Source organism: Ascidia mentula, chromosome 1, assembly GCF_947561715.1.
Source record: "Ascidia mentula chromosome 1, kaAscMent1.1, whole genome shotgun sequence".
NCBI lineage: Eukaryota > Metazoa > Chordata > Ascidiacea > Phlebobranchia > Ascidiidae > Ascidia > Ascidia mentula.
In genome coordinates this window covers 24320109-24338438 of record NC_138566.1, presented here as the reverse complement: position 1 = coordinate 24338438, position 18330 = coordinate 24320109, and the positions used below count along the sequence as shown (strand labels likewise).

The 18330-nt window shown below is 38.6% G+C and overlaps 3 protein-coding genes across 3 annotated transcripts; 1 reads left to right on the top strand and 2 right to left on the bottom strand.

Annotated features, from left to right (window-relative positions):
* Nucleotides 1–46: 46 nt before the first annotated feature.
* Nucleotides 47–6220, bottom strand: LOC145897863 (cytosolic carboxypeptidase 6-like). The gene is made up of 12 exons (XM_082986321.1): nt 6118–6220; nt 5639–5761; nt 5227–5351; nt 4818–4912; nt 4185–4407; nt 3771–3900; nt 3356–3470; nt 2986–3097; nt 1405–1607; nt 927–1039; nt 542–641; nt 47–258 (listed from the first exon to the last, which is right to left on the bottom strand). Exons 1-12 carry the CDS (start codon nt 6146–6148, stop codon nt 114–116), a joined length of 1515 nt encoding a protein of 504 aa, XP_082842447.1. The 5' UTR covers nt 6149–6220; the 3' UTR covers nt 47–113.
* A 499-nt stretch (nt 6221–6719) lies between these two features.
* LOC145897124 (2-oxoglutarate and iron-dependent oxygenase JMJD4-like) lies at nt 6720–9672 on the top strand. Its single transcript, XM_082985698.1, has 7 exons — nt 6720–7027; nt 7330–7461; nt 7642–7776; nt 7951–8044; nt 8114–8260; nt 8525–8677; nt 9273–9672. Exons 1-7 carry the CDS (start codon nt 6729–6731, stop codon nt 9663–9665), a joined length of 1353 nt encoding a protein of 450 aa, XP_082841824.1. The 5' UTR covers nt 6720–6728; the 3' UTR covers nt 9666–9672.
* Nucleotides 9592–17041, bottom strand: LOC145895910 (sodium- and chloride-dependent taurine transporter-like). The gene is made up of 13 exons (XM_082985053.1): nt 16844–17041; nt 15854–15985; nt 14619–14898; nt 13980–14112; nt 13419–13553; nt 12782–12885; nt 12417–12510; nt 12016–12159; nt 11546–11683; nt 11154–11357; nt 10873–11043; nt 10694–10796; nt 9592–10456 (listed from the first exon to the last, which is right to left on the bottom strand). Exons 1-13 carry the CDS (start codon nt 16974–16976, stop codon nt 10389–10391), a joined length of 1839 nt encoding a protein of 612 aa, XP_082841179.1. The 5' UTR covers nt 16977–17041; the 3' UTR covers nt 9592–10388.
* Between the last annotated feature and the right edge of the window lie 1289 nt (nt 17042–18330).

Below are 18330 nucleotides of genomic sequence, written 5' to 3'. Positions count from 1 at the left end.
ATAGAAAAAAATTCCAGTTTGCTGTTTAATGAGACACATAGTGGCAGAGACTTGTACAGAAACGTGTTCATTTGAAGGCTACACGTATATTGTATATGTCGAGCATGTACACGTCACATGCGGTAATCACGTGATTTGGGTTTTGGAACCGGCGATATAGCGGAGGGTCTCGAATTTCCGTTACCGTTGCTCGAAGACGAACTTGCTGCAGAAACCCGGCTGCTTTTCCGTTTCGACAAACTCGTTTTCTCCTTTTCTCTAAAATTTAATGCATGTTAGTTGATCCAAAAACATCATTGCAATGGGGACTTTGTCGTAATTTCAGGAACAACTATATATATTCAGTTTAACTAATATATCAAGAAATGCCAGTCATTACAATAAATAAATGACGTTTACATAAAAATATAAGATATAGTTTAAAGTAAAGTTAAAATTAGTTGTACTTACGGTACTTATTGCATACTGCCAGTTATTCAAACTTTGGCAAAGGGAATAATTATTTGCAGAAAAATAGGTACAGACAGTACAAGATTTTAACCTCATCTGCATTCCGGCTGCCGCAGGTTTGGGAGCCATCTGAGAACTTAGTTTGTAGTAATCGGCAAACGTCTTGGCAAGATTTCGACCGATTCTGGTGTCTTTATCGGATGGGCTGGTTAAAGAAGTGTTAATTGTTCAAATATTTTTCCATATCTTCACAATTACATTATATTAGCCCCGGTAGCGCTCTTTGCCGCTCATAGTTAAGTCTTTGTCTACCTCAGTTATCGTATTTAACCTATATCAAGTAGTTCTGTTAAACATTTGCATGTTGGTATGGAAATGCGCTCAGTGTATAACTGGCAAGTCAAGTTCAACAGCGATGTCGTGTAGGCTTTCACCCTGCCAAAAAATAACTTATAAACACGACAACGTAAGGATACAGCTTTCCTCAGTGTAAGAGATCGGATTCGGCGATAATCCGTTGAAATAATTGTAAAACGATACTTCCAATGTGTAGCAATACGAAGATTCGTCGAGAATTCCTCCCAAAAACCTAAAAAATATAGCATTGCGACTTTCGGTTTCAAAAAAAACCCAGACATTTAAAATATGGATGCGAACTACATCATTCAAGAATTAACATAGTATTTTTGGCCGTTAAGCCTGATGTGCTTTGCAAATCGCTCAAACGCTGCAGGTGGTTTCACAAACTGAACATTACATTTAAACACACCACTGGGTGGCGCTGTGGAGTTAAATCCGCACACCCAAATGACTATTCGTTCGCAGTGCTCGGGCGATTTGGGATTAGTGCGCAGAATATCCAGGGTTCGAATCCCGACGTGGCCAAATATGTGTTGGAACTCATAATAGAGGGAATATGGAAAAAGCGCTAAACAGCAAAAGTAGGAAAAATACCTCCTTCCGGTTCCGGCTTTTACGGCGTCCCTGTTGAAAGCGGTGTTGGCGAAGCTGAAATCATCGGCGTTACTGCACATTAACCGCGGGAAAACCGCTTGACGCTGGAAACGCTCTTCATCATCATATATGTTTCCGTACATAAAACAGTTACTCAAGGTCGAGTGGGCGTGAATGTCAACGTAGAAATCAATATCGAGCCACTGGAATATTGGATAAATAATGACAAGTTTAAGTTTATGATCTGCAAACAGATGGCCACTGTTTCGAACTATAAGGTCTGCACCTCAAGAAATATATGATTGACTTGTTTATTTACATGTTAGTGTATTATTTTGGCAATAGTGGCGAAAAAGTGACCATAATTTGATAAGATTTTTTGATACTTAATTGTGTGCCGCACCATTACCCTGATGAAGACTACTTGTATAACAGGCGAAACGTCGGTTAATTAAAGTTGCGTTTAATTGTGGCAGAAGAACAGATTGATTGAAACAATTTTTTTTTTAATTAATTGCCATCGCAGTGAACAATTAGCACTGATTTAGCTTGTAACCGAACAATTTGATTTTCCAACGAATCTTTGTCAAAAAACTCACAACCGCTGCCAAATAATTTGTCATAACAAGTGCAGGTAACGATTGTCATACATAGTTTAAACAACGATGCCAACTTTCAATCGTGTCATTTTGGAGTATAATCGGCATGACTGGACTGACTGGCGACGGTGGTTAAGCCAGAACATGAAACCGATTTGCGAAATCCATGTCTGTACATTTAATCCGCACTCGGTACAGTATTTGCACAGACGTCGTTTACAACCTTGTGCCGCGTATTCGACCTTTTCAAGATCTTGAGCGGCATTTGTTGTTTTGTACAAACAGAAACACGAGCGTCAGAACATGGAACGTTGTTGGCAACTGGGATAACAGCGCACACATGACAGGTTTTGGCAAGATCACTGACGTTGGAATTTTTTTTATCTGTTTGACTTGTCAGTCACGGGTATACGGCATATGTGTACCGAATAAGCTAGTTTTTGTAAATACGTTTGAATTGGTGCGATCAGTTTTAAATTTTACTGTTTTGCAACTGTATTTAAACAAGTTCAATTTGAAAACATTAAAGCTATCTGCTTGACTTGATTGCCATTTAAGTGTATATGGCACGTATACCGAAAAAACTAAAACTCGCAAACATATTTGTATCGGGGCAATAAGTTTCAATTTTAGTGTTTATCTACAAACTATACAGCTCAATTAAAAAGGTTGAAGTTATGAAAATAAATTAGTGCAACTTCACAAAGTGAAAAACGACACCGACGTCATGTCTTTCTATTGCGAGGTTTGTAAATGGGGAGGGGTTTTAGATCGGATTCAGGGCTCAATAGTTGGGTTCGGTTACAAATCTTCTCGGCGCTACAAAACTGAAGCAAGTTGAATACCAAGAAAAATTTAAATCCACTGAATTGTGTGTGGTAGCAATGTTATGTGGTTTGCTCGTCAATATAATATTTGCACTACGTGTTAAATTGCTTAATGATAACAAAACCAGCAGACCCAACATGACAAAACAAATTACCGGGTTCGAATGGAGATTCATCAAATATTGTTTAGTGGCGTGCAAAGTTGGATGAGCCCACGGTGATGGATCTTGCCAGTGACGATTCAAGTCAAATCCCATCAGCGAACACCTACACAGAAAAAGGTGCTGTCAAGAATGTTACACCAAACCAGTCGAAAACAACATTCGTAACTGATTGCACCATTTAACAATACCATAATTTCACGAGCCACTTGGCACATTTTATTTCGTTTGTTCACAATATAATTGCGAAATATATGTCGATCTTCACGAGCCTAAGAGACCGACGGGCGTTTTAACAGCAACAGAATGAGCAACTCGCAACAATAAATGGTCGTGTATACTTGGCAGGCGCACGATACCACACCTGTAGTTTCCCAAGTAAACGCCGTCGGGGTTAAGCATTGGAACGACCTTGAACACAATATTGTCGCGAAGAACACGGGCCAGTGGATGATTGCTGATCAGGAAGTCTATAAACCCTGAAGAAAAAGCGAAAGACGTTGTAACCTTTGAGACAGAAACTAAACATTGAAAGATGCTGTGGGTATTAAAATTGTGACATTTTTTGACTGTATTTGCACTGTAGAAAATAAGTACACAAATCTTGAGGGAAATTGGCATCGGTTCGCGTGTGCACAGTTCTTGGATGTTTAACTTATCTGCTGATATTTTTTAAGATACAAAATTGTCATGGTAACGTCAGAGGTATGCTCTTTTCTGGTATTTGGAATCATCCAAAGTCATGACAACAAACTTATTGTGGGGGGGATGAGACCCACCTTGAACGATGTGGGACGCGGGGGATTCTCCAGGGTGTACCCGTCCCGTTACGAAGACGACTTTCCGCTTTTCGTCCTCGCAAAGATTCTCCGGTGACGTAATTGTGAGAAGGTCGAGGCGGCGTTGTTGCTGTGACAACAGATTAACGTTTTTTCAGGCTAAATAACATCTAAAAGTTTTTTTTAAATTTTGAGAATTTGTTTAGTTTTTTTTTTTTACTAGCAAATTTGCATTATCTAGCTTTAGGCAGTTCCTTTGGAATACAACGTTTATTTGAAAGCTTCTCGTCTTAAACGAAACAAACTTTCCTGATATTGAACAATCCCGCTTCATCAGACTTATACAAAACGAGAGCATTTCCAGTGACAAAGAAGTTTATTTAAAACCTCAACGAACAATAAAGATCAACTCACCACGGTCAAGGTCAGAAGTTCACGCTTGAAGAAGTTAAGTTGCTTTTTCTCGATTCGGTCTAGATGTACTTGGAGTCTGGTGTAAGTGTAAGGATAGGAGTAGGCGAAGTAATAAACCTCATTCTCATCCGCTCGATCGAAACAAAAGGCAAACGACATGACGTAATTTTTCCTGTGGTCTGGACACCGGTAGTAGTAAACTGTCTTCGAAGGAATTCTTTGCCTGAAAAGAATTAGGTGTTGATTCGGGTTGAATAGGGTTCACATATATTTAGGAGGATAACGGGCCAAACACTTGGCTGGTGCTTTTAAAATATTCACAAAATCATGTCAGAACATCCTCGGCAAAGTTTAGATATGTTCGGATACCATTTAGATTTTAGGAATTACATCTTTTCATTTCTATTATTTTTGTGGGGCAAGCATTCCATCTAACTGTCCACTAGTATTATAGATACTTAACCAACATATATAAAATAATAAATTATAATATTTTGGGTATAAAACTATGCATACTCAAGGAGGAGGGGGGCCTACCTTTACTCTTTAAAAAGTGACTACTTAAAACAATATTGTACCAAGACAAGCATTTTAAACCTTTTCGGTTCACAATATTTATACAATCATGCATACCACTTTGGTCGACTTGTTGATTTCACAACAGGGGACATCCCCTCTCTGTAGAGACTTTTAGTTTTGCTGAAGTTCACCACATTAAAAATGACCCTCTAAAAATATTGGTTTGAATAAGAAGAGAAAAGCATGAGGATAAAATTTTACACAGAATATGTTGGGTTCACAAATATATTAGAATTTTGATGTCATTAATCATTAAAAAATTGGAAACCAAATCTTGTCATCATCAAGTAACCCAAAATATCAAAACATGTGAATAAACTAAGAACCACAGCAACTTATACATACTGACTACTGAGCACACTTTAGTGACTTGTGTTTAAACCTTATTTGAACCACAACATTTAAATATCATTTGTTACAACACCTTTGGTCAACAAAAGCTGTGCTTGCAAAATATAAATACCTGATCAGCTTTGACATTCTCGACAGTGAAATAGAACCACACCCGAAAACGTGGGTTACAAGTGTCAGGACGTACGAACAAGTCATATTCGTGCTCGGTGATGTAATCTACCCTCCCCAAATTGCCTGAACAAGGAGTTAATTTAGGATGTGATATTTATAGTTGTTGTGTTGTTAGAAGTAACCTGATTCATTAGTAGCATGACTGATATACATATGGTTTACTGGCATCACAGCCCAGCTGGATTATTTAAGCCACTTTTTCTTGACTAGTCTGATCGAGATATAAAAAATTAAGCTCCCAATGAGGTTTGAACAAATAACTCGGGAAAATCTGACCAATACTGTACTATATATGTAGATACCTAATAAGCAGAGTACCTACGTAATTTCTATGTGACATTGGTGCTTACCACTTTCAAAGCATGCATCAAAAATAAGATGGCCCTTTTTTGGTTTTCCCGTGTATCCAGTTGGGTAGACAAGATGTTTGTTGACGTTTCCAACTACAGCATCATCTCCGCTATCTGAGCTTGCTATAGGAAGAACAGATGTTTTAGGTTAATTTTTAATATCATCCAATACTAGGTTTAGATAACAAGAAAGCTAAAAACTACTCATTAACTCACAAAACATCTTATTTAAAGTATTATTTACAGTACTCGGCATTTATTTGCATAAATTTACAACCTCTTTATTTCATTATTGAATGAAAGAAAGTATATTTTACATGCGTAAATTATAACTCAAAATACAAAAATAATGTCAAAGTTTTAAAGAAAATTTGATTACAATAATGTTAATACAAGTGTGTAGCACACAAAAAGCATGGCTATAACTAGTGTAACCTATAAAGAACTTTCAGTCAACATTTGATCTTTTTGTTACATACCTGAATCTGCCCTCTTTGAATCTCCCATCATTAAAGTTACATTCTTCAAAATTGTAAATCACAACCTAACTATTTTGACTAAAAACGTTATTTGTCATAAACTGAAGTACATCGAAAATAAAATAAATTTGTAGTCATGCAAACTTGTCAAACACTAAAAATCATTAAAACCAAAACTTTGCAGTTTGTTATAGCTTAACCAACAATAAATATATGCAGCATTAGCATTAAATTTTAGGATATCGTCACACTATCGGAATCCTTCATGTGAATTCTTTTGCGAAAAATCTTCAACGCTGCAAACTTCGGAAACAAAGTCGCGTCCATCACAACCGGCAAATTGGTAATCCGTAGCATCAGAATTTCAATAAAATAATGTCGAACATTTAAAACAATCTGAGACCTGAAAGAAGTGATTCCAAATTCATTTCGTTAAATTTTATTTGATTTTAAGAAATTGTTTAATAGAAATATTTTTTATGATTTGATTATGACGTGAGCATGTGTTTTTATTTTTGTAATTTTTCGAAACCGTCTGGGGTTTTCCCTCATAAACAATGATGTACTAGTTTGATTGAAATGAAGCCACAAATAACTTTCAATGACCTGTCATGATCAGTTCGAATTCGTTAATTGACGGCCTTTCTCGCATTTTATCTCAATATCCTTTCAAGAAAACGAGCACAGACGACACCTCTCCATCTGTGAACATAATTCCAAAACATGTTTCTGCAATACCTTACGAGGATTTCTTTGACAAATGCCTCGCCCCAAACACACCTTGCATGTTTGGAAGTTGGCTGACAGATAACTGGAAGAGCAAATTGGAGTGGGTGGATGAAGGTCATCCGAACTTGTTCACCTTGATGAAAAAATTTGGCAGTGCCTCAGTCCCAGTTGCTGATTGCAGGTAAATAATGCACATATGCTTGGTTAGAGAGGATTTCTTCCATGCAATTTTAAATTTTGCATACTTTTTTATTTGCAGTCTTTCGTGCAAAATATAATGATTTAATTTTTGATATCTTGTATATTTTGATTAAACAGATGTTAATAGTAAAAGAGTATAATGACAAGCCATGTAGGTACCAATGTGCAAAAGCTATGTGTGCAGAGCTGCAGAGTTAAGTGATAAATATGATTCCATTCTGGAGTTTGGACAAATAATGGTCAATTTTGTGACAAAGTTTAGTATGAACATACACTTTGTAGCAAATCTGAGTATGGATCACAACCAAAACAAACCTGGACAATGAAACAATTTGCTGAATACTGGATGCAACGCTCTGAGATGGATGTTTCAAAATGCACTACGCAATACCTCAAAGACTGGCATTTTGTGAGGTGAACATAAAAACAAATTTACATGAATAATTTCCCTGAATACTTTTCTTTTCCCCGAATACGTAACAAACACAACAAATATAGAATTGGCAATCTCAATTTTAATTATTCCTCTTTAAAATCAATTTCCTTTGATACTGTGTTAAAAAGATACTGTGTTAACAATTTCACTTCATCTAGAGAATTTCCACAATATGTGGCTTACACAACTCCCATGTATTTCAAATCTGATTGGCTGAATGAAGCTTGTGATGAGAAATGTTTTCACTGTGATGAGGACTTTCGATTTGTTTATATGGGCCCCAAGGGATCGTGGTTAGCACATTTCTAATTTCTATTTTCATTAGTTGCAAAATCTTAGTGTTCCTTTTTTAATTTTATTTTCTGGAACAGATATTTAGTTTGGAGAAGTGTTATTTTTAAATTGCAGGACATCGTTTCCTGCTGACATTGTTATTTGATTTATTTCATGGTGTGTTTTTTTTACAGGACACCTTTTCATGCTGATGTTTACAGATCATACAGTTGGTCAGCAAATATTTGTGGCAAAAAGAAATGGTTTTTCTGTCCACCTGGAAAAGAGGTCTGATTTCTATATTTTATTAGTTTCTTTTGAAGAAAAGGTCTGGTGTACCTAAAATTCTTGTCATAGGATAAATTAAGAGACAAGTTCGGTAATCTTCCTTACGATGTTAGAGACTTAGATAAACACAAGCGTCAATGTTTCATTGAAGTCATTCAGGAAGCTGGGGAAGTGATATTTGTTCCAACAGGGTGGCATCACCAAGTTCATAATATGGTAAGCAAATTCTGTTGTAAACTCCCCAACTGTCAGGCATTGGCCAGATGAAAACAATGACCCTATGTGTGGGAAAATGATCTTCAAGTAGGGTTGCCATACTGTGTCTTTTTGGATAAAAAATTGCTGACTTTTAATGAAAACACAAATTTTCCGGTTTCTGAGAAACTTAAATTAATTAACTTATGGCATCAAAGCTGTGAATTTATCATTTCCAGGCTGATTGTAGGCTGTCTAGAAATCCTAATTTTTAGTCCTTCACAGGAAGATACAATTTCAATCAACCACAATTGGATAAACAGTTGCAATGTAATGCAAGTGTGGAAATTCCTGCAAGAAGAACTTGCAGCGGTTGAGAAAGAGATTGATGATTGTAGAGAAAGTATGACATCTACTGAGTGGAGAGACCAGTGCCAGGTTGGTAATGTTGTGTTACTATTACAGTATAAGGTTCACTGGCATCGCAGCTAAGCTGGAGCGTGCTATGAAAAATCAAGCTTTTGTTTTGAAATGTACAGAAAATTTGTTTTGCCATATTTCTGAGCTTACTCTATTTCAGTGTGTTCCCGACCGGTGGTACGCGTACCATTAGTGGTACGCGAGCAACTTTTCGTAATTTGCGGATATAGTTCTATTTTAAAAAATCGTTAGTGATCTTAAAATGTTTGATACTACATCCCATAGGTTACTTTGTAACACTCAACTATGTGGTACGCGTCGAAATTGTTCCACCTCCAAATGGTACGCAACCACAAAAAGGTTGAGAATTGCTGCTCTATTTGATAACGCTAATCATTAATCACTCTTTGTGAGTAAATTTGGATACCTGAGTAGATTAGACATGTCTGTCTGTACCACCTAGCAAAAACAGACTGACTTTTGCTTTCTAAATGGCATTTTTCTTCTGTGTTGTACAATTTCTGCACTTGATGCAGTAGATCCACTTTCAACATGCGTTAGGTTGAGATAAAATCTCTTCGGCAACAACTTCTAAGCTTGTCCAACACAATAGATGCTGATGAAAGTCAACAGTGGGATGGATTTCGCCGAGTTTCTAAAGTTTCTTCGAACGATCGCCGAACCGCGGCTTAAAAAACTACAACAGGAATTCAAGACTGATCATTCTGCAGAGATCGACGAGTTACCGAACGATGTTAACAGTTGCGTGGAAGTGACTCAAGCAATTTTGGTGAGGTTAAAGCGAACTTTACAGACACACAAACACAAATTCGACGAACTTGGAAAACAAATGAACCACACTGTTTTTGACCTTTGCAGCATTTTGCCTGTTTTGCTGAGTTTATTGGACAGTCTGACTGTTAACAAGGACATCGTACATAAAGTTTATTTTGACATAATCCATACATTACAAAATATTTGTGAGCACTATGAAAACAATGGCTAATACCGATGCGCTATGGTGTATTTGTGTGCCACATAATAGCTTTAAACTCTCTTGTTTAAAAGGAGTATCGATGAAAAATCTTTTAAGTAATATTTCTTATATTTTAAATTGAGCGACGTGAAAAATGCGCTCAATTCAAAGGTAGTTTTGCAAGACTCGCTTTGAGGCAACATGAACGTTATCTCCGGTTCTTGGTTTTAAACGTGAACAGCTGACCTCAGCTTTGTATTTGATAATGCTGAATCGCTTATTTCATAACACCCTTGCTTACACATACAGGAACGGGGCTTGTAACACCGCAAAACTGATAAATGTGATTTGCAAGCAAGTTAAAACGGGGTTTATTAAAACTACGGCAAAAGTATCGGACTGAAAAGTGGATATAAACATTGTTTGTATGCGTTTATGGAAGAACTATTACAAAAAACACCACTGAAATTGTAAAAAATAAAATTGATGGTTGGAGAGAAGCAGAAATCAACAAAGGGGCTTTAAAAGTTTCAGTTATATTAAACCTTGATGCTTTTGTTGTTTGAGTACTGGTATGCTTGTATGTAAATATATGAAATACATCTATTCAAAATTATTCCCTAAAGTTAGATAAAGTTGCATATAAACTGCGGACAACGCAGAAGTAGTGCCACGCTTTCGCATAGCAAGGCAGGATCGCCCCACACCCTTTATATTTGGCGATCGCTGCGGACACGGATGGTTGTCGTCCCTTCACTGCATTGAACCCGAACCCATCACCTCGATCCTTTCTTTTTCCAGTATTCCATCGCCCTCTAAATCTTTACATAAAAAAAGGCGTAACCATCGACGATAGCTTCTGTTCCCACGTTTAATGAGCATTCAAAGTGTCAGAGGTACAGTTAAGAAATATCCGGATTTTTACTAGGTAGCCAACTTTTCACACAAATGTTCGTAAACATTGTGGTTCTTGTCATTTTTTAACCGGGCCCTATAGAGTCCACATTGCTCTTACTGACTTTAGTCTTTAATGTCAGCTGTGGTAGGATGATATTCACCTGTTAAATGAAATGTTGCTTCATCTTTCAAGTCAACAGCACGGTCGGACATCGTGTTTTTATCTTCCAGCCAGTGCGGGGATCTCCTTACTTCTTCCCACCTCTAAATAATTAAAAAAACAAAACAAATGGGGTCTAAATAACAGTCGATACATCGAAGGTCCTTTATGATAACCCACCTCCTTAATACTGCCTTTGGCTTTCCAAAGTCGGTAAATGGCATACGTGGGTATCCACTGGATGGCGCTTAGTGCCATCAGCCAGCAAATCACTTGTGCCCAGACAGGATACGTATAAGTGCGGTTGTAGGTGAGAGGTTCGTAATTCACTAGACTGTATATTAAAATTCCCTGGAAAGCAAACAAAATAGTTTACTCTGAAAACAGAAAATATTACAATGGCACATGAGCATCAGAATATTGTTTCACGATCAAGTTTTGACCGATCCAAGCTTCCTCACCGTAACCAGCAAAGGTGTAACTGTGGCCCAGGCGAACTTGAACCATGGAATCGGACGGAATCCGAGCATGTCGCACACGTGGTCCCAAAACTTGCCGGGTGAGTAAAGCCAGCTCACAGTGACGCACTCGCAAATACCGATGAAGAAAAAGCACCAGCTTGCCGCTGCGTAGTTGTCGTATATGTTAAAAACATATACACCTCCCTGCAAAGCACAATGCTTGTCAATGACCGATCAAAAACTGCAACCCTAAAGCAATTGTTTTAAAAATACTCTGGCGTCAAGGGGTATGTGGTCCCTGCTTCGACATATCTCTTTGCACGTGAGTAGACGATAACACAAAATTAATTGTGCGCAAATTAATAAAATACCTCCTAACATAGAGTACTCACCTGCGTTATCATAAGGAGTCCAATTAGGAACTGCCCAAAACACAGAACCGCGACAAATAATTCCCTCCGCCATGGCCGCGCAAAAAACTTGGGTCGCATGTCGACGATAGCGGTGATAATGCTTTCCTGGCCAATAAACTGAAAGAAAACTTGCCATATTGATTTTGACACCAAATATTCGATGAATAGCAAAGTATGTACACCCTAACCTATTGGTGTATATTTGTCTACGCGCAATAAGACTCTAAGTTTCGTAAAAATGCAAGTTGGGAAGTTGTTTATTTATTCTTTGAGCTGCATAAAAATGCCCACTGATTCGACCTATGAGATCTCACCAGTGCAGCTTGATGGTGTGACTATAGAGGGTCTTGCCGACCAAAACGGCCAGGAAAAGACTTCCACTTTGTGGCCATTTGTATACAGGTCACACAAACTCCCATGCTTACATGCGTTATTCAATTTTCACCGACCTCACTGTCCAACCCCAGAAGAAAGATCATGACGAAGAAGAGAACTCCCCACAGTTGGGGAAGCGGCATCAGTGAGATGGCTCTGGGGTAAGTGATGAAAACAAGACCGGGACCCGATTCTGCTACTGTGTCGATCGTCGTGTTCTGTTCGCAATTTTTAGAAGGTAATTATACGTTCTCCACGATTCATTTTATCCCGTCGATGGCCTCGGGCATTTCAAAGCGTAAACAGTGATCATATCAGTATTTTCAGCATAAATCTTTTAGAAAAATTGTTTTCATAACATTTGACGCGTTTCTTTTTCGTGGAGGCATTATTCTGTTAACGGTTGTCGGCGATTTCATCCCTTTTTGACTTAAACAGTCCATCACATATTCTGTTATGATGCTGAACAACGCACCTGCTCTTTAGCCATGAAGCCAAGTACGGTGAACACAGAAAAACCAGCGAAAAAACTCGTCCCGCTGTTTAGGAATGCGAACACGATCGTATCTCTACGAACATAAGAAACCAAACTCGTCAAACTCCACAGAAACAATATACGTGGTTTGTTTGTAACGTTAAACCTACTTTCACAGAGTCTTAATATATCATCAATACAGCGGTAATATGGAAAAACCATATCACTTTATATATTGGCAGCATATACTGTATCTTGTCGAAACGTGAAGAAAACAAATAAACATTAGGAAAAAACATCAAAAGTAAACACAGAAGAAAGAGTAGTCATTATTTTCAACGCGGAAAATCCTTGTAGATCTGTACCTGTACAAGTTGTGATTGTACACGTTGTAGCTTCCCATGGCAACCATTATTCCGAGACAGATAGAATACGAGTAAAAAACTTGGGTGGCCGCGTCCGCCCAGACCTACGGAAGAGCCGCGAAAAAAACATCAAAGTGATTGGCGTACAAAACGCGTCCTGCATTTTCGATTTCCGTTATATATTTTTTGACCACACCGGATTTGAACCCAGGTTATCCTGGCCAAGAATTCCGTTATTTAAATTAGCACGCGGCCTGCAAGACGTACCCACCCTGCTAGCTCAACACTTTTTGGAAGGATCCCAATATTTTTGGGGTATATTCGAGTTAAAATCTTTGGTTAAATCATCACCAAGCGAAACCATTAACAACCAGGCGTGCTTAACGACAAAATATCGAAATTTAGACGTTAAATTGTGCATCTGTAAACACAAAACTTAGTTTTTATCTCGGATATTTGCGAGGGGTCATGACCCCTTTTGCCTCTCCCTGGCTACGTCAATGTGTACCCACAACATGTTGTGTTATAGTTGACGAATTTTGTAGTACATGGTGTTAACAGAGCTTTTGAATTTGAGGCTTCTTGTCAATTTTTATCAATCAAGGCTTGCTAGGTTGTGTTTACTGTAAATATATACCTGAGCGTTTTGAAGTTTCGTAATATTCGGTTGTAGGTAGTAAACGATGCCGTCGTATGCCCCATCCAGTGTAACTCCCCTCACGAACAATATGAGGAGCATGATGAGCGGGAACGACGCGGTAAAATACACGATCTGGTCAAAGATGTTAATACGTGTTTTACATTATTGTTTATGACTATATTTTGAATCATGTGATAACGAATATGAGGTTTGCAGGCTTGACAGCCCAGGCATTGCAGCCTAGATGGATCAGCCACTTTTTTCCTGACAAGCCGGAGCAAGATTTGAAAAATCAAGCTCCCGGTAAGGTTTAAACTCTCGACCCTGGGCTAACAATGCCCAACGATCTACCAACTAAGCTACAAGAGCTCAGTGGTTTCACGGGGTATATTGTGGTCAAGGTACACTGGTGCGCAAGCGCACAACTTGCCAAGCAACCTTCATATATACGTAGGGGATCTCCACCAACGTATCAGATAGCACAGTAAAGATAATGTTGCTGGGGGAAAGACACGCCCGCCAGCGTTGGTTTCCCTCCCCGACTTAAACATTTGTCACCTTGCTCGTCCAAGCAATCCCCTTCCAGATGCAAAAGTAAACGACTATCCAGGAAACGATCAGACACATTAGTAAATCCCACTTGATGTTCCCGATCTCATTCACCCCAGATGAAATGTCTAGGATTCCGCGTCTGAAAAATTTATTGAGTGGCAATTTAACACTTTTTGTATCGACCAATGATGTTTTTCTGTTGTTCACGTTGTTGTCGTAGCCAGTGCCGGATTAACCATTAGGCAAACAAGGCTCGTGCCTCAGAGCCAGCCACCTAGTTAAAAAACTGTATTACAAGAGGTTGACGTCAACGAATCGAAAGTTAATTCCTTCACAAACCTGACTCTGTCGAAAGGTTAATAAACTTGTAGCAATGTTGTTTCGCGTTACAAGGGTATTTTCGGGCCACTGTAGCAGTTTGCCATTTGCCCAGCAGTCCCTTAATCCAGCCCTGGCCGTAGACATAATGTGGCTTGTTTTATTTCTGTGGAATTTACGTATTTCATCCCCCTTTATTGAATGCACTGAATCCTTTTACTTCAATTTTTTATATTACAAAACAGATGATGGCTTTCTTTAAAATAAAACAGCGTTTTGACACAAGTTTATTTTATAATTTAAATGTTCCAGAATGGTTATACTTACTCCCAGAATTCAACCACCGACGAAACATTCTGTGTCTGCGTCGCGACGTTTGTACCTAACCCCACGAATGAGTTGTTGGAGTAGATTGTGACATTCGTAAGTGAAGTATTTGTTGTCGGATAATGCCTGAAACAATTGGGGGTGTTCCAGGGGTTGTCGCAAGTCGACCAAGGCAGGACTGAGTTGAACGAAGCCACGATGTAGCGGAGTGACCAACATAGAAGTGTCATGTAATAAGTGTGAAGGTTGAGGCTGATTGTGAGGCAAGCAAAGCCGATTCCTGTAGAATCAACAGCGGTGTTAAAGTATCGACATATTCATGTGTAAGAAAGTCAGACGGAACTTTTGGTTTTAGCATTTGCTTGGCCATATATAGTCTTTCAACCTTGGTTTATCACAGGCGGGTTGCACCTAGTTTGGTTTCCAACGGTTTACGTCGACTACATGGCCACCATAAAGTGGAAGTTTTGCTTGGCTATTTAGCTTGAAAGATATTTGTATAACACCAAAGCTGCACTAATGAGACATATTAGGTCGAAACAGTGGCCCTGTCTTGCAGCCCAAGCTAGCGCCGTTAAAATATCAGTATATTAATTGCAAACAAAAGAGCAGTGTGTGTCACGACCTGCACGCCACTGCACCAGTAAAGCAAAACAAAGTAATAGCGGATGGAGGTTCGACATCCTTGTGCATGTCGGTTTCATTCATTTATCACAAACACGATGCAAGTTTATCAGATAATATGTGTGTTAAAGGAATGAGACGATGAAACAAATTGCTCCGCCGAAGAAATTTGTCTGACATTCTATGGTGTAAGTTGGCTTTCGGTGTAAAGCTTTGCAGCTGCTGAACTGGTAACATATTAAGAGAAAAATTCAACAGAAACCGGCCTATTGTTGCAATAGGTACCGACGGATCTGTGCATTGTCGGGTATCCAAAATAGTCGGTTGACGATGTCGTTATGGCGAAATTAATATTTTTGTGAAATTTTAAATAAAAGATGGCACTGACGCTGATCGTCCATCACTCTTTGCGCGTAATTTTGGATACTGGTGACATACGATTGCTACCATAGCATATTTCAATGATTCTACGTTATTCAATCTTTCATATGGTAAAACTACCCTGAAATGTGAACACTCGGCTTTTGTGAATGTGGCAACAATGTGAAAAATTACCACAGCACTGATAAATGAACAACACACCCTCGTTTCCCAGAACAAAACGTACTAACCTCGCATGAGAGGAAACATCTCCCACGCCTTTGTTACACCAGCGCTCGTAAATTGTCCCAGAGACGCCTCGAGAAAAAATATGGGCACTGCTGCTCCGACGAGAAAAATAACGTATGGAATTAGAAAAGCGCCTGGAACAGAAATGAACGTAAATCAAATGAATCAGAAGTCACATCGGACGACCGTTGTAAGTTACAATTGCTTGCATCGACGTTTTTGGGTTTATTAATATGGCTGTTTGGCTGTTTACTTTGCCATGTGTAATACAGTTAAACATATACCTCGCTGTTGTGTTTCATTGTATTAGTTTAAATTCGAGTGTTTTTGTGAGACAAACTCGACATTACTTTTCATGTTGATAAAAGTGTGAACTCGCGAAATGCGCGGATCGTTCAAACGTAAAAACAAACAAAGAATGTCGAACAATGAGCACGTTTCAGCGCCGTTTCATAATTACTGCGCTATCCGCTTCCCGGATACAGCTTAGTCACATTTAATTAATATTGCAAGGCCCTGCAAAGGATCTCATATAAATTTATCGTTTACTCCAAATGGTGGTTACCAGCATCTCTTATTACTGGTGCCATTTATGCAACAATTTACACACATTTTGCTGCTTCCGCCTCCAATCTTCTCAACAAAAAGGTTTTGAGTTTTACCTAAAGATGGTTATATTAAAATAACGTGGGGTTTAATAAAACAATAAACCCTGTTTACTTGCAATGTCCATATTTGCTTGCATTTTTGCCGTTTTGTTCCCAGTTGCTAGGTTTAAATATAGTTTTGGTTATTCGGCAAAATCAAATCAATTATCTTTATTTTGGTTACCGTCAGAATGAACATTACTCAGGCACCGATAAAATTATGCGAGTTACTGAATTAAGCGCTTCTGTGAATTATGAAGGCAATTTCCTTCCTGTGATTCACATTTAGTCGCAGGATCACAGCAGTAAGTCGCACCAATCGAAATGTAAGCAAAACGCGCTCACCACCACCGTTCTTGTAGCAGAGATAGGGAAACCTCCAAACATTTCCCAAACCGATCGATCCTCCGGCAACGCTAAAGACAAAGTCGAACTTCTTTTTCCATTTGCTGCGATTTGTTCCTTCGTCTGTTCCCATGATTCTTACCAACAGGGCTTCACAAAAAATGACCCCTGTTTTTCCAACTTTTTACCTGGTTACCTATCCTTGACAGTGGCGACAATATTTTAAACTGATTGCAATTAATGTACAGCAACATAAAACGCGTGTTAGTACCGCGAAAGAAAACTGACAGCATAGCACAGGGCTGTCAAACCTTTTGCTTTTATGCACTATTTGTTATTCCTTATAACTCAGATGCGCCTGCAACGTACCACTGAATAAGTTAATTGAACCGATGCAGGCAACATCAAACACCTCAGCTGTTTTCGACGTTGACGTGACATGCATGTAGATTGCCAGACACAGCACTTGCAAAGCGAGCGATAGAAAGGAAATTACAAAGCCAGTGTATGAACACAATTTCAAATCATTACTGCGTTTGCAGTAGCCTTAGAAACGGTCTCCGCTAGTTACGTAACATTATGGCCAACTTTTTTTCTTTAAAAGTCGATAAATATTACATTATATTCACTTTCAGTAAATCTCACTTATTGCTATGCTAACCTAACTTTTGAATGCACTTTTACAGACAAATCTGTAATTTGCTTTCCTTCAACAAGCGGTCCTGTCTTTACCTACGTTATATCAGAGTAAAATTTCGCACTGCTCGCCACCATCGGCAAAACAACGCGCGCTTGTTGTAAAAAAGGGTTGTGACGTAACGAAGCTGAAGCCGATCTGCATTTCACAAACATGCTTTAAAAATATTCAGCGTGTTTGACTAAGGCATTTCGGGTCGTAAAAAGGAAAAAAAAACACCTCTTAATATTACCCGAGAACATGTTAACCACTAAGTACAGTTTACCAAAGCAAGAACTACAAGGATTCCCAACTCGTTTGGATTCTTGGACCCCCTGGTTAATTTTTTTACTCTATTGAGACCATCACCGATAAAAGAATGAATGACCTTTTTTAGTTGTGACCTGGTACAAAATAAACCTCATCCTTAAAAGTGTAAAGTCCTGTAGCCCCCTCGCCAGGTAGCATGAACCCCAGTTCAAAAAAACCTTTTTTCAGTTTGTTTGGCTTACATCTTTTATGCCACGCGAATATTTTATCTGTCCTTGTTTTACTGGGATTTGCATCCACCTCGCCCTTGTCTACTGAAACTTCAATATAGGTGCTACATACGATGCACACTGATTCGTCTGCTTGGTCTCATTTGTTCCATCAACTCTAACACGTCATACAACATAGATTTTATACTACTGTCATTTCGGCGAAATGACAGTAGTGATTTTATCGTACGAGATAATCAGCCTGCCCATAGCGAGCGGCAGATTTGTTGATAATACGTCAACTTGCACTTAAACAATTTTGTCGGCGTTAC